Here is a 16,934-nt window from a genome sequence, read left to right as displayed (position 1 = left end):
ATAAAGGGTGCAGGTGGAGATGTCCATGGGAAGACAACCTAAATGAATCCTGCCCAAAGCAGTTAGAAGGCAGAGGTTTTGCAGACTGACAGCTGATGGGATAAGACCTCTCTCCATCATACGTCTCTTGTACCTTTGGATTACTGTACGAGTGGGAGAAACTCATGACCAGGCACCTCCAAAGGAAAAGTAGAGGACAACAAAGAACAACCAAGGCAACAAGCAACAGGCATGACTGTACCTTGCCCTCTCCCTTCTGCCTACCCCCTTCTTTTTCTTCTCCCATCCACCCAGTCTTCCAAACGTCTCTCTAGTTTCTCAAACAAGGAAAGGCAAAAACGGCATGGAAGTATATGGAATCTCCTTCTAAGATCCACCATTCCATAAACTCAGAGTCCACTCTGTTACCATGTACCTTCTCCCTCTCTATTCCACTACTACTACTACTACTACTATTTCCTTTAATTAAAACATAATACCCTTCTTCCTCCAGAAGGTTTCCTTGTAGTACACGATGCATTTGATGACTGAGCCCATTGGGATTCGATTGATGAGCTGGTTTCTCATTGGGGGCAAAGGTGGGTTGAAATGAATCTTCAAACCAAGAGCTGGGGGAATGGCACTGATCACATATTTGCCCTGCAGAAGAAATTATACATAAGCCAGTGACATTCTCCACTACTTCAACCTAACTATATTGCTCTAATGATTTCAGCAGACATCTGGAGAGGTTGCAGGGTGTATCTTCTAAAGCAATTTTGGCATTTAGCACAAGAATTGCGAAACTGAACCCTCACAAAATCCTGGTTGTTAAAACGACAAACAAGCATTATGTAAACAGCCATCTGTTCCAATGATGGGCAGCTGCTCTTTTCCCAGCACTTGAAAAAATCCAGTGGAGAGATTTTCTGTGTTACAAGAGTCCGTTGGTGTCCTTTCCATCTGGACTCCTCTGTTACAACTTGGAAGCAAAGCCTGATTTATTTTTTTTTCCACAGGAAGTTTATTATTAAGCTACAGTATCATGTTCACCTTACCACTACCCTTTAATTCTGAAGGTAACTGAACACAAAGAAAAGATGGTAGTGAACAACAAGTTTCAACAGACACTTTGCTTTTCAGATATCATTTTACAGTTCTGTCAGTGCTATTACGCAGGAACAATCAGAAAACGTGACCTTCTGTCATAGCCACTTTGGTCTCTGCTACATTTTTTTACAGGATTTTGGACAAGACAAAAAGGAAAAACTGAAAGTTTTCTAGCTGTCCCAATACAAATGGTTGTTTAGACGTATGAGGTTTCATCACCTCATATAATTCATGATCTAAGGTTTCCACTACGACATTTTCACCCGACTGGTCAATGCGGACTACTGGCTTCCTCAGCTTCACTCGGCTTCCCAGGCGCTCCATTATTTTCTCACTGATCTGTCCAGAGCCTCCAACAAACTTTCTCTCCTGAAAGACAGAAAATGACGACTCAGCAGAGAAGGAATCAGCAAAGCAGTGCATGCAAAGTCCATATCATGACAAATATTTTGCTTGGGGTTCAAAATAAACTTCATTCTTCTGTTGTTAACAAACTTTCTTCAGAAAGTTTAGCAATCTTGGAAAAAGTCTCCACATTATTTTTTTTCTCTTTCAGTGAACTCCTGCACTTCCCATGTTTGACCACCAGCCAAAACTAGAAGTATCAGTAACCTCATGAGAAAAAAAACACTCTCATGCGATCTTCAAATGGATTGCACAGACCTGTGTGCATCAGCAACACTGATCACATATCCTGCAGTATGTAATCCAACCCAACTTAAACTCAAATAACCTCCAACATACTGGAGGATTCAAATAATATTTTATGCAATGTATTTACAATTAAATTATCTATAATTACTGATGTATCTATGCACGTTTATCTATGAATTTTTATGTGTTGTAATTTTTATCTTTGTATTTTTTAATCTTTGGGGCTTTTTAGCTTTGTATTTTTGTCTTTGGGTACTTATTTGTGATTAAATAACTTACACCGGTAAAAATACAATTATTTCTAACATATTAACTAAAATTTGCATTTCTAAAGTAGAAGACCATTAACAGAGTCTTTACTTCTTTGAAATGCAGAAGCAGCACCAAGGTACCAGTTTTACAGTCATTTTAGAGCAATGCTTCAGCATGGTTGTTCATTTTCTTCAGACTGATTTTTAAATCTTTACAGTTTTAATCCTTGGAAGTTTGTGTCTTTAGGAACCCAGCTCCAGGCTACAATTCCAGTATTGATTTGAAGTGCTCTGCACATTTATGCAGCTAGCATTACCATCCTCATGAAGTATTTCTGAAGCAGTAAGGCTGGCTTCAGCCTTATACCAGAAGGAAGCATGATACTTTCTTTTGTTTAAAAAATGAATAAACAAAGTATGTATTCCAACCAGAGGCCAAAAGGAAGACAGTCAGGAGCTGTTACAAATGTACTGATCCCTAGGCCAATGCCTTCAGCACAGGAACAGCCTTCAACATGAGTTTAGCAAGAGTTTGATTAATGTGTAAATGCATACAGCTAGTTACCAATGTGCTACTGGGTCAAAGTCACGGGTGTATCCATTCGCCCTCTGAACTTAAATAAACAAGCAGAATAATGAAGCTAAACAGGGGCTCATCGCAAGCTGCAGAAGGTGATGGCTGACAATACCTGCCCTCCATTGGTTGTTGAGAAGATCCTGGCTGTCCCCCCACACTGCTTCACATACCACAAAAACCAGAGGGCAGAGACCTCATGGGGTTCAGAAGTGACATCCACGTTCACAAACAGAGTTGCAAAACTCTTGGCAGCACTGCAGCAAAGACAAGAAAGTAAGTAAATTTAAAGCTTGGAAAAGGGTGACAATCTCATTCTTTAGTACGGCAGAGACTGTCTTTGGCAATCTCTTCTTCCACTGAAGTTGAGGGCAAATGATTCCTTTTTTTCAGTTGCAACAGAAAACAATATTAATTGCTTTTAAGGAACATTTTTCAAGGAACCCTGTAAAAACATGTTAATTAAGTATTGTTGTAGACCAGCCAAATTAGGGCTCCAGGAGACACAAAGGCCAATGAAAGCTTATAGCATTTTTATGCTACCAATACAAAGTTAGCTTGTCATTCCAGACTCAGGAATAAGGGAAGCAGGCTCTCATGTCTTCACTGGACTGCAAAACCAATGTGTCCTCCCATGGTTCCTGGGTCATATCCAAGATCTGCTGTTCTGTTTGCACTTCCTGAATACTTGTCCCTCAAGCACACAACATATGGATTATTCAACATTTGTCATTAAAAAAAAAAAGTTAGGCATCTTGTCTAAGCTAACTATCTAAGCTCTCTGGTTAGTCAGCACCCCTCACTGCTCTCTCCTCTGCTGTGTTCTGGGAGGGTGCTGCAGCAGGAACATACCAAGGAAAGAAGTGAAATAGAAAGACGTAAGTGAGGTTGTAGTTTATACAGATTAACACATAAGTTTGGCAAAAAAGAAAAAAGGGAAAGGATACTTTTGGTTACACAACTCAGTATTTTAAATGGTGGTCTGGTACCCAGTGGTGATGAACACAGAAGTGGAAAAGTGGCCTGTGTCTGAAGAAGAATCACTGCTTTATGTCTTCCAGTTGGTGCTTTCATTACAGGAATAAGCAAAATGGCAGCTGTACTGGAAATTATTGTATAAACCTGTACAACATTTTAAGGTGCACTAAGACAGTTAATTAAGGCTCAGGCAAATATTCTTCCTGTTAAAAGTAAACACTTCCTCTGTCCTCACTCTGAGAAATATTTTAGAGTGACATGGAGAACACGACCAGGAGATGCTCAGCTTAACTGCACTGTGAACCACAGGGACTGAGCACCTATAGGTATTTCATATGCCAAGCACCAGGTAATCAGTAAGTTCCAAAGCTAGTACAGAATTCACTTTCAGTTGTTTCTTCCTTTTTTTCAGTCTTTGATCTTCCAAAAAAAAAAAAAAAACAGAGAAAAGCATAACTCAAACATACTATTTCAAGCTCAGCTGTAGTTCTACATATAAAAAAGGGTCTGATGTCCTTGCTAAAAATGTACAAAGCCCTGCTGTAGTAAAATGCTGCCCCATTTTCTAAAATATGGGTGCATTCTGGCTTCATTCTTGACAGACAAAAATAATACAGAAAATATTTATCATTTTTTATCTATATAAACACATACTGAAAAATATGATCAGCTCTGAAAGATGGGAGAATGGGAGAATTAGTGTATGTACTTATTAATATTTCATAGACAGAAGGTACTAGGCAGTGGTGAAACCTTCATTGTTTCTGCTGCCTTCTCCCATTGCTTTTCAGCATTTCAGTTTCCCAGTTTCTTCTGATGTTTTACCTAGCAATGGCAGAATGATTTCAACAGGGCATTTCCAGCATGCAAGTCTAGCCAAAAGCAAATCTGTACAGTCTGTTAGATGAGAGGAAATAGTAGAAGATTACCCTTCTGGATGACTACCTTCCGTGGTGGGAAGTTTCTACAGAACGTTATCTAAATCTTGAGCAAACTGGGCAAATCAAGCTGAGATGCACATATGAAATCTGAAAAGCATCTTGGAATTAAGGGAGGCTGACAGTTATGCCAATACTGAGGTAAAATGTCAAGTCTTATTCCATCAGAGAGTCTGAAAAAATATGACTGTAGTTCTGTGACCTATTGGATATTGAATAGCTACCAGTGTGCGGTATTCTGCTAACGCGAGTAGTTCCTTACCAAATCAGAGGTTAAAAAGGCCAGCAGAGTGGACAGCATACATTTCTATTTCGTTTCACTGAATATGGATGGTGGCACAAATGAGAAATGTTTGTGTACAGTGATAACTCTTGTTGCAAATGAAAGCAAAATGACCAGAAGACTGAATGTTTTTGCACAAGAGCCTACTGTTCATTAGCAATGCCCACGTTCCTCTCTAAAGGCTGACTGAATCCATAAAAATGTCTCCCAGTACCGCTGGCTGTGTCATTCTGAGAGGGTACTATCAGGCTTTTGCACGAAGGTTGTGCCTGCTCCCTGCAGCAGGGTGTTGGATGCTTAGAAATTCTAACACTGTTGCTGTAGAAATCAATCTGCTTTACAGCAAGGCTGAATTCATGTTTTTTTGCTTCAGTGTGAAGAAAACCAATCAAACTGCTCTTGAATGGCAAGTAAAGAAAAATTGCTTTGAGGTATACATAAAAACAGGAAGCATTCTCAGTTTCCCTGGGTGGTATATAGTGCAGCAGTTAAACAATAGAACAATGGATGTTAGTGATTTATTGCCATTTCAAGACAAATGTTATAGTACTTTGGTAAAATCAGCTGGTCCATTACAGAATAAATGTATGCTCTTCCATCAAAAATATGATTCAAAAACCTTCTGTAGCCAGAGCATTTTTCCTTGAATACTTAAACACATAGTAATATGTAACAGATGAAGGTATTACCCAAGTATTCAGAAGTAACCTCTCCCACAAAATCCATTTTCCTTATATCTTTGTATTAGTCTAAAAAGTTATGGAAATGTAACAGAAACTACTGTGTGTGCTGATAGGTGCTGTGGTCTACTGTAAAAATATTTTCTCATCCCACGTCTTCAAAAAAGCTGTATCCTAGTGGTAATTATATCTGTTTGCCAAGCAATAATGTCTACTTGGAGTTCTAAGGCATATAAATATAAGCTTTTATATCTACTTCCATATTACAGAGTTTCTTACTTTGTCCAGCAAATTTTATCTATGAAATCTTGCATAGTCATTTTGTCCCATTCTTCTGCACGTGGAGCCTTCCACGGGGCTTCATTAGGAATCTAAGGTAACATAAAATAGGATTCATCAGCAAATGAATGAGTGGCATAAGAAAAAGTCAACAAAGTGAACAGGTTGATTTCAGGTTAAAATGAGGAAGTCCAGACTGCTGTTTAGGTCTATTGTCAAAATAACTTTGATATAGTGTTTTAATATTAATTTTTAATAATTCATTCTGAATGTGTTATTTTCATAAGAAACAGTTACCTCTTTGGGTTCGAATTAAAAGTTCAGGAAAAAAAAAAGGAGAGAACTAACATTCGAAGCTGAATGACTGCATGAAAGAGAAATACGTAACACAAGAGGCAGTGAACAGAACTTCTGCTTTATCCTCAGTATCTGCAACATTGCAGACATAATCTCATCTTTACATGATAACTCTGCCTGCAAATTCCTGACAGGTAGTACAGTGAACTTAACAGAAGATGCTTTTAAGGATCGTTCTTTTTCATATATGTATTTTTAGATATGAGAATAGAGAATAATTTTAGAGTTAAGAGCTAGAAAGATAAAGGACAGTGCTGAGGAATGGGTCTGGGTTGTTCAATAGCTCTCTTGTTCATCTGTGCCAATAACAGCCACCTCTTTTTAAAATCTTGTAGCTCAATGGAAAATATGCACTAATGGTAACAAACTAAAATGGTTGGGTTGAATTTGAGGGTGGAGAAGGACATATTTTACAGGCCTACAAGACTCTTAAAATGCTGCTTACTCAATTGCCAGGCATAATGCTAAAATCACAAGCATAAACCCTGATGTTCATTAAAAAAATAAAAATAATAATAATGATTAAAAAAAAAAAAAGAGGTAGGATGGTAGGATTGCAGACAGGCTTAGCAGCATGGCTTTCAGAATGAGAATGCCAGGATGCCATTTATGCATGTGCTCTGACCACCAGTGTGTACCAAAGTACACGTTGTAATGCTGTTTTTGTCAGGAGCTAGGCATGTTCAAGCTAGACCAGCTTTGCCTGTCTACATCCTAGTCCCATCTTCACTCTGCCCCACTGATCAGCTTCACACGGAGACAAAGCTGAGCGGAAACTGTCAGCTGCAATTCCTCCTGCCATACCTCCTTTCCCATTTCATCCATGGTCCTCCACAGGTTGTTGTAGTCCAGGTAGGCCAAAGGATTCCACAGAGGAGGGAATGCACCTTTGAAGGGGTAAGACTTACCCTACAAGATGAAAAAAAAACCAAAACACAACAAATTCATAAAAAATAAAATACAATCATACTGATAGTTTCTATGTGTGGGAAACCACACCAAATAGTTAAGTTCTGACTAGAAGAAAGCATAAATTTAATCAATACATGTAATGGCTTCTGACAGATGATGTCTGTGGGCCCCACACTGAGACACAGGAGGCTCCACCTGAACACCAGGCAGGAGTTCTGTGCCATGCAGGTCATGGAGCACTGTCACAGGTTATCCAGGGAGGTTGTGTAACCTTGGAGATCTCCAAAAGCTGCCTGGACATGGTCCTGGGCAGCCTTCTCTGGGTGGCCCAGCTTGAGCAGGGGATGGAGTAGGTGGCCTCCCTTCCCACCTCAGCCTTTCTGGGATTCTGTGCGTGCAACTTAAACTTGACACACAGTTAAGTCAATCATGTGCAAAACTGGTAGTGCCTTGTATCTTGAAAGTTTTAAATTGGGTACTTCTGGGCAATAATACTAATATCCTGCAGGAGAGTCACTAATATCAGACGAAAAAATGAGACAGAACACTATTGCTCAACTGAGATGAAAAAACAGCTATTTTTTTCCTGAAAACAAGAAAGATATGTTACATATTTTCCTAAATGTTCATGAAAAAACTTAATTGGTAATTTCATTTAGTGACTTTTTTTTTCTTTCAAAATCAGACCAAAGCAGCTGTGATGAGCTTTATTATACACTAAAATCATAGCTCAGAGACCTTCCTGGAACAAACTCTTCCCAGCTAACATACACATCCACAGCCCTATAGAAAATGTAGTATTTACTAATAATCACTATTTCTCCCATTCAACAACCACACCTCTGGCCATATATTTCTGATAGTGACAGTCTGGCCAATATGAATGGCATAATTTCATCATTATACATTTAATAGTTAGGTTTTATAAATGTAGCCAGTACTATCAGTCCAGAAAGTCCAGTTTAATTAAGGGCAAAAGACAACAGCTAATTTGTAAAGCTCTTTAATTTACAAGGGATTTCCTTGGCTTACTATATGTATGGCAACATAATAGTTATAAAAAGTCACAATGAAACGCACATTAGCATTATATGGCTACTCATTTCTTTACAACACATTCTGGACTCCATGAAATTGATGACCAATAAAGGCCATATCGTGTGGCACTGTTGATTTTTCAAAACTTATATTAAATTACATATTTAAGGGGGCACTGCATCCATATGAATGCCAATTGGTAAAAGTATTAAATTTTAATAGATATTGATACAGTGCCACACCAACTGATCACCCTGGCTTCAGAAGAAATGCTGCATCAGGATTAAATATTTAGAGCCAGGTTACAATGAACAAAAAAACACTGTGTCTCATTGAAGATAAGTGTACAAAGACCACTTACATGAAGTGTCAGGCTTGGTTTGATTTAGCCACTTAATTAATAATGTGAAAGAAGGGACAGAAAGTACATTATTCAAATCTGCAGCTGTTGCAAACACCAGGAGAGACAGTAAAATGGCACAAAAGGATCTTGAGAGACTAAAAACTTGGTATGGAATAACAAAAATACATACAACCTTGAAAAATGCTGACTTGTAACTTTGAGGACTTCTAATTCAAAGAGAGAGAAACTTAAAAAGCAGAAATTCCAGAAACAAAACCTCAGTATAAGAGTATGAGCAAATTAAAAATCAGTTTAAAAAACAAAACAAAACAAAACAAAACAAAAACAAAAAAACAGAGCAGGTTAGAGTAAGTGAAGAAGAAACTTTTTTTTTCACCTAGTCTTTGTAAGGCCGTGAGACTTTAATGGAATTCTTGTAAGAAACACCAAGGTAATGAAAGTTTGGAAGAAAGCAAAGTGCAGGAAGAAAGGAAGTAACTCTGCAGAACGTGAAAAAGTAGCTGCAAAACAACAATTCCATTTTGCAGTGCTTTTGAGGGGAATTATGGTTTGCAACATGCCAAAATGTCAATATTTAGAAAGTTTTCAATCAGCAGTTTTGTCATAGTTGGAGTTGATCCCCAGTCACTCCATGAGGCAGAGGTACCAAGGCTGAAAGCCTCGTGTTTCCAATCTTAGAATGCACATTACAGCACATGTTCAGAAATACTGCAGAAAATGTCAGGAAAGGTTTGCTTTCATTCAACATGGAACAAAGTGCATCTATACAGCTCTTGTGCTCAGCCGTATAAAAATATATTATATTGGAGTCAAGCCTATAGATGGAGATCATGAATTGCTGTAAGTTTATACTTCACTTGGTCCTGAAATGGGCATTTTTGGTACTACTATGGAATCTCTTAAAATGAAAATAATTTGAATTGAGACACACCTTCATGGTCTACTGTCAAGGAACTTTGAAAGAAGAGCAATAGGTCACAGACTAAGTAACCTCCTATCCCAACTAGTAAAATCTGAACCGTGCTGGTAATTACCAACACCAACTACCAATTCGCTTTTTGGGGCACATAAAGATTTTATAGCAGCCACGAGTCAGTTTTGCTGTGCCTTGCTCTGAGCACTGGAGCTACCCTTCGCACGCATACAAACCTGCATAGGTATTCCAAAGAAGGAGTATATTGGTTTGGTTTTTAATAGCTAGCATTTCCCAGATTTAAATTTATGAAACATGTATACTGCTGTGCCCACAAAAACCAGGACAGCATCAGAATGGGTTATTCCAATTATTGATTTTGTTCTGAGCTTCCTGCTCTGCCAGAGGCAATCCTACCTGAGTTATCCCCTCTGAGTTAACTCAAGTCTTATGAATTCCCTGTGGTGTTTTTTCATGAGTGCACGACTGAGAGACACATAAAACACATCTTTGTTTTAGTATTCTTCTATTTCACTGCATTTGAACTGCTGAAAGGGAAAAGTTGGGTATGTCTCTTGTGCAGAAATCTGGGGCAACCAGTCTCATAAAGCACAAGAACAAATCTCAACCTGGAAAAATAAAAATAATCACAGAAGTGAGGGAGTCTCCTGTGAAAGTTACATTTAAGAGCTCCTAAGACATTATGTAAGGCCTGATCCTTATTTCCTACGTAGACAAAACTCCAGGAGCTGCCAGGCAGAACTCAGTCTGAGAGTGCAAGACTACGATCTATACAGAAAAAAAAAAGAACACCACTAAAGAAAGACAACATATATTTCTGAGTAATTTCCAACAAAACAAAACATTTCAGCTTTACTGATGAATTTTTACTTTTGCAGGTACAACAAGCTTTTTGATCCTTAGGCAAGATTTGCCTATTTCTATCACATTGCTGGGAATAGCATTCTCCAAAACTACTGGTGCTGCATAATCTCTAAAGAAAAACAAGATATGTGGATGAAAAATATGCTCAGAAATGCACAAAACATTTACTTTTCAAATGTTTTTAATACCCAAATCAGAGCAGTATATAAGCTGTAATAATATCAATCCCATCTAATCATTTGATAAAATATTTTAACGCCAATACTTTAATAATGATCAGAAGTATTTCTTACCTTTTTTTTTTTTTTTTGGTGGGTGTGTGAGGGCGCACTCAGTGGTATTTAATAGAGGGCATAAATAGTTTTTAGAAACTGATTCATAATGCCACTTGCAATGCTTCCAAAAGCAAAACACCAGCACTGGCAGCTGGAGGTCTACCCGCTATTGCATGGGTCACTTGCTGCTTAAGGAGATTGTTGCCGCAGTATGGGCTAAAGCATACTGAAGGAGCTGAAACAATAGGGAGCAAATTCTAGTAACCCAGCTGTCTCTGGAATAAACAAACAGGAAAATGAGGAATCCAGTGTAAGATATCACAAATATTACAATTCCTGAAAGATCTTCTCATTTATGTGTTTTGAAGAATGTCACGTCAACCAGTGTTTGGCTTAGTTACACTAGACCCATGTAATATAAGTGGTATGGAAATAAATTCTCTACAGACATCAGCTCTGCCTCTGGGCAAACGGATAACATAACAAGAAATGGGTTACTACTACAGGGCTGGGGAAATACACAGCATGGTAACTGAATACCAGCAGCCCCTTGAGTATCAGCCCCAGCACCTGGGAGGTCATAAGGAAGGGTCCCACACACCTCCTCCTTGAAGTGGGATTGAGAGAATGGTTAGGGGAGAAAGGACATGCTCTGCCAGGAAGTGTCATCAGTATCTCACTGCAGATTGAGATCTCAGAAGAAAGTCTGGTTTTGCAGGCACAAGACCACTTCGTGCTCCCCTAAAATGTTGTGTACCCAGGCAGTACCCAAGCGGTATTCCACATCGTGACCTGCAGCCCCTCATGCCAACAATCTGTGCAGTTTTTAGAGGTGGTACAAACATAAACATAGCCAGCTTTCAGCGTAGGAAATGAGACTACATGATGCAATCTCTGCACCCGTGAATGAGCACAGATACCCCCTCAGCTAAGCTCTCTAAGCCTTGGAGAAGCAGCTTCTAACTTCACGGGGATGTCAGTCTGCATATTAATCTGCAGTTACACAGCTTCACAGGCATGTAGTGCCATCTGCTGATTCATAAGCACGGGTGCATCACACGCCTTGTTCTCTCAGCTTAAGATCCAATGTCATTCACGTAAAGCGCAGAAATAGTAAGATACAAAGTCATGAGAACGAAAAAGAGAAATAGCAAGGAGTCACATCAGGCTGGAATTCAGTACCTTCTCACGCTCAGTTTGTCATCTGCTGCACCATGGAAAACCGTCCCCCTTTTTGTTTTATCCATAACATCTAACAACATGTGTCCTTGGGACTCAACCTCTGATTAATCATAATTCTCAGTAAAACGTGGCAACTATCTGGACCAAATGACGTCCAACAGCTGAGACAGGTAAACTGACCTGCTGAGAAAACTGGAACCATGAAGTTCCCTTCTCTGAGAAACTGTTCCATTCGTAAACTTAGCTGATTACTATGCTGACAGGTATCACAAAAATAAAAAGATACAAAGATCGGAAAATATAAATGCAGTGCAAGAAAATCCAGATAACTAATGGTGCAAATCTGCAATATTAAGACGTGCCAGAATACCCTCTAAATATATTTCAGTATTTAATTCTGGATCACCAGCTCTGGATGCCAGTGTGTTTTGTGAAATTTGATCATCAAAAGTAATTTCATTTTAAGTGTAGCATAGCCAGAAACATTGGCCTGAAATATGCCTCTTGAAAAGGAAAGGAGCTAATTGGGAACAATGTATTTCCTCTGTATTATAAAGTCCATCTTCCCTCTGCCACCACATAAGTGAAAAACTCGAATACATGTCTTATCTGAAAAAAGGCAGAATGGGAAAAAAAAATAACACTGAGGTATTTTAGAAAGAAAACTTGAGGTTCTGCTCTGAATTTAAAAGAGAATATAACCCTTTGATCCAATCAGCTGAGAAAAAAGTTGACTAGAACCAGACTTTTTATTTACAGATTTAAGACACACCTTTACAAAAAGTGCTCAAGTGTCTTATGAAGTATATATTTCAAAGGACTGTGGTTCTAAATGCTCTTTCAAACTGGACCTGCACAAGGCTTTCAACACCTGAATTAAACCTCCCAACAAAGTGGATAAAATCAATAGAAACCTTTCCTGAGTATTTCTAGAGTTTGTCTCAAAAAACCAACAACTCTTTCCCCTCCCAAAAGCAGATAAGTGGACAAAAATAAATAAAAACAGGAGAAAAGAGGAGTTTTATTTTGGAGAAAACAATGAAGCAAGCTCCCTGACTGCCCACAGTTAACATAACTGAGCACTAGTTCTCAAAATGAGAATGCTGTACTTAACACAGGAGATAATATTAGGCTCACTGGTTGTGTTTCTGAGATATTGCAGGTTCTAAAATTTCTTACCTAAAAAATGAAACCTTCCATAAAATTTTACAGATGTGTGAAACCCAGCAGTGTCAGCCAGTTCTTTCAGTATGAAATACACATGTATTCTGTATTTCTGCAGACCTCAATCAGCTTCCCAAGGGAAACAAAAATCAGTTCTTGTAATCAAATGCAATTGAAGCTTTTCTCCTAGCAGCCTGAATTCAATAAGCTAGGTGGAAGCAGAGCTCCTTTTCCTTATCTCCTAGGAAACAGACCCTGTGGTCTGGGAGGGCTGAGACTGAGGAAGTTTCTTTGCATTCAGTTTTAATTAAGAAATGCATACTTTATTTCCAGTTCATTTTCCTTACTGCTTTCATCCTCATGCTGTCATGAGGTCACAGCTGTCAGCCTTCCAGCCAATTTTCCTGATCAATAAACATCTCTTGTGAGCCCCTTTTTTTTGGTCCCCTTTGGCAGAGATCACTTTGCAGATTCGGTGTACGTTATCTTGACCCTTTTAGACTGCTGTAATACAAATATTATCCATTTTTAATTAGAAAAAGGCCTAATTACAAACTAAGTTGTTGCAATTACTGCCAGGTGGCTGGCACAAAAAAAAGGGAAAAATGTCCCTTTATTTACAGGGCAGGTCCAACAAGACCAGCCGTTTCTATACTCCTACTGATGATCGCTTTCATTCACAGCATGGAGGACATCCCTTGTGAGCCTAGCACATACTCTCACCTACCCCAGCCTACTCAATGCTCAGATCCTATCCTGAGGCTATCAGTGAGTGAATAATGACATGGTGTTTTGTGACAGGAATGCCTGCATGCTTATATCTATGAAAGTTTAAGCAGTGCAGACCTGCATTCCAGCAAGGACGCATGAACGTGCCAAAGCCCAGTAGTAATTTCAGTGTCTTTGAATTTACTTGGCTTCCTTTTCAAGACACCAAATGCCCAGCTTCTTCATGATTCAGATGATTCCCCCCAGTTCCCTAAGTTCTTGCTTACAAATTGTCAGCGAAAAGGGGAAAAAAAAAAGATATGATGACACTTCACCTCGCTTAAACTTATGGTAACTCAGTCTCACATACTTTTCCTTCTCTGAATGCACTCTAATTAAGATACACAAAAGAAAAATGAAAGAGCTTTTATGCAGTTATTCAAAATCCATTTAAGCCGTTATGCTATGTATTATACACTGTACCAAGAAATACTTTGCAAAGAAGCAGGGTTGAAGCTTAAATACATCATGTTGTTTAGCTGTAGTACATGTATCAGTGATATCACACAAGAAACCTCAGTAAATTCTATAACTTTAGATACAGCAACCACTGATGCTGCTGCTAATTAAATCCCAATACAACAGGGCCATCACATTTTTATTCATGAACAAGACCACAGCAAACTGCATTTTAATAAACACAATAGTGCTGAAAATGAATGACACCCAAGAGGGCTGTAAATTTTTTCTTCTGCGTATCTATTGTAGATCAGTATGTAGCCTGCTAACATTAGAGTAGATTTGTGGTCCTAGTTAAAAGTATTGTGTGTATAAGACTAAATATTCATCTCCAGTGATATCCGGCAGACTGAGTTCACCTTAGCAATCTCCTCAGAGTTGCTAGGTTGCAATTACTTGCATGAAGGTTGTGCTAACCTTGGAGAGGGCATGACATGCATTCAGACACCTCTAGCCAGTGCTGCTGGCAGAGGAACACATGATGAAAGTCCATCCTCATATGAAAACTGAACTGTGGTAATGAAGTACCTGCAACTCTCTGCCAAGATCCTGTCTGCTGACTAGAGAGGGGATGTTTAATGTTTCATCCAGCATTTTGGCTTGAAAGATCTCCCTGGACGTACACAGTATTTACACGCCTGCCTTTTGGTGCTAAGGAAACAACTAGCAGGGCTTATAACAATTATCATCACATGAGGAATGTTCCACCTGCAATACTCTGTCCAAATAACTAGCCACCTAGCTAACCATTAGCACTACCTGCAGTGAGAAAACACAGAGATGAAGAGGAATAAATGTTACTACCACTTTCTAGCTATGATGCTGCTGTCCGGGGAAATCCCAGACAGGATCATGGTATTACCCCCTAGACAGTTCTGGTGGAAAAATAGATCTGGAAAAAAATGACAATGAGCATCAATGGCAGTGGGGGATCTACCACAGACTAATGATCAGATTTTGAGAAACAAGTTTTGTTGGTCTCACGTAGCCAGTAAGGGGAGTCATGGTGTTGGTCTATGCTGCCAGGTCTTCATGCAAGCTCTCCATCAGTGAAAATGGGAACAGAGTGTGCTCAGCTAGCATCACAGCAGGACAAAAAGTAGAGCAACCTTACTGTATATGAAGGAATCAAGTTCTAAAAAGATTAATTCAGCAAACCAGTCATACAAACAAATGTTCCTGTACACAGTTACGGTAGCAGAGCAAACCAGTTCCATAGTTACCTTACTTTGCAAAGGAACCTGTGTTACATTTGATAACACAAGATCTGTGCTTTAAAATGCAGTAAGTTTGCATGGTTATTCGGACTGCACAAAAGTGAAGTGCAATTTGGATTAACCAACCAAATCTGTTCTTAATTAAACCTACACAATGATTTGATATGCTTTCATATTTTAACACCTCTTTCCAGAGACTTACATAGCAAAAGTAAAAATTACCTGGACTGCATGTAGTTTGGTTTGTTTTTTGAAGACATTTTGGTGAGGGAAATAAAAGCCAGTGCTCAAAAGCTGCAGATCTACCTAAGGTAGGACCTTGAATCCTCAGTTAGGCAGATAAGGAAAAATTACCGGATTTAAGAAGCATTTCATATCTGCTTACCAGTTCAGTGAGAGCACTGTTAGGAGATGCTGACATCTCAGATACTTCTGCTTTTGCTTTTTAAATCTGGATTTACAAACCTACCTTCAGTTATGCTATTAAATAGCAATGGTGTTCAGACAGCTATTTGCCTACCAAATACAACTTGCAGAGCTATCCTAATTTTCTCGCCGAGTCTGATGAACCAGCACTTACACAAATGAAAAGAACATACTAATCTCCTTTCAAAGGCCATGAAAAAGGCCGTTTAACCAGTGGAGGGAATGAAAAAAAATAGGGCAAGAAATATAATTTTGAGTTTCTGTGAAGATATCAAACACAATATAAGCAAGGCCAAAAATATTCTAGCAATAGAATCTGGCATTAAAAAGGATTAAAGGGGAAGAAAATACACAACCTAATCAAGTTGGTAAAGCCTAATTAGCAGAGACCCTCCCAGAGATCAACAAAATGCACTCTTTTCATTTTGTAGTACAAAGAAGCTGCATATATTACTTGTATTAAAAAGCCTCTAAAATGAATTTAATTAACTATGAAAGGCTTGATTTTGCCTTGGGGTATATGTAAAAACAGCAGCTGATTTTACAAGATGCACTGTGTTGCCTGATAGTGTAGTTAGAGAAGAATGAATACCTTTAGGTTTCATTGCCTTTTTGGATTCAAAGAGAATTTTTTGGTCCAGAATTTAATTAAATTTGACCATAGTCATAAAGCTTGGGTCAGCAGGTGAATTCAAATTCATGCCAGAGTGACAGACCTTTGTATATTTTGGAATCTGTTTTATAAGGTATGACTTAAGAGTACTGCTTGGATTTCAGGGAGCACACAAGAGTACTGTCCATCTGCAGGGAAAGCAAGGGCAGGCCACATGGCTGAAAGTGAGAGACCTGCAAGGAATGGATTACAGTTACATGAAATGCAGAAGTTTGAAGGTTATTACACTCATTTGGCCACACAATGATGCATATATTTACTGTATAGTGTTCATCTTCTAATTCTTTAACTGTAATTCTTTATTATAATACTTTCCCCACAGTTGTGTAAACACAGTAGCAGAAAGGAAATAATTTAAAAATGAATGAAATTAGGAGATTCAAATGAGTAGCTACTGACTGTGTAGTATGTCCTCTTTCACTCCTTCTTGGCTACCAGGGAGTCCTGGCACACACTTCTCTTTCTGACCACTTTTCCCTTGCCTCCCTTCAGGAGCTCTCCCACAAGCAGCAACCACCAAGAGGTGAGATGTCTCTCCTTGGAGATTTTGAGTACTTGACTGGGCATGGTTTCAA

At 38.8% G+C, this 16,934-nt stretch overlaps 1 protein-coding gene across 1 annotated transcript in view; it reads right to left on the bottom strand.

The window, feature by feature from the left end:
• MAOB (monoamine oxidase B) overlaps window positions 1-16,934 on the bottom strand; it is a 55,334-nt gene that overhangs the window by 15,126 nt on the left and 23,274 nt on the right. The window contains exons 4-8 of the mRNA XM_080583597.1: window positions 6,888-6,992; window positions 5,727-5,818; window positions 2,684-2,825; window positions 1,309-1,458; window positions 480-639 (exon numbers count right to left, since the gene is read on the bottom strand). Coding sequence (XP_080439723.1) covers window positions 480-639; window positions 1,309-1,458; window positions 2,684-2,825; window positions 5,727-5,818; window positions 6,888-6,992 — 649 coding nt within the window. The remainder of the gene's footprint in view (window positions 1-479; window positions 640-1,308; window positions 1,459-2,683; window positions 2,826-5,726; window positions 5,819-6,887; window positions 6,993-16,934) is intronic.

The sequence above is a fragment of the Anser brachyrhynchus genome (assembly GCF_964034855.1).
Source record: "Anser brachyrhynchus genome assembly, chromosome: 1".
In the NCBI taxonomy this organism is placed as follows: Eukaryota; Metazoa; Chordata; class Aves; order Anseriformes; family Anatidae; genus Anser; species Anser brachyrhynchus.
The sequence above is the reverse complement of the archived record's forward strand: the minus strand, read 5'-3'. Positions and strand labels throughout refer to the sequence as shown.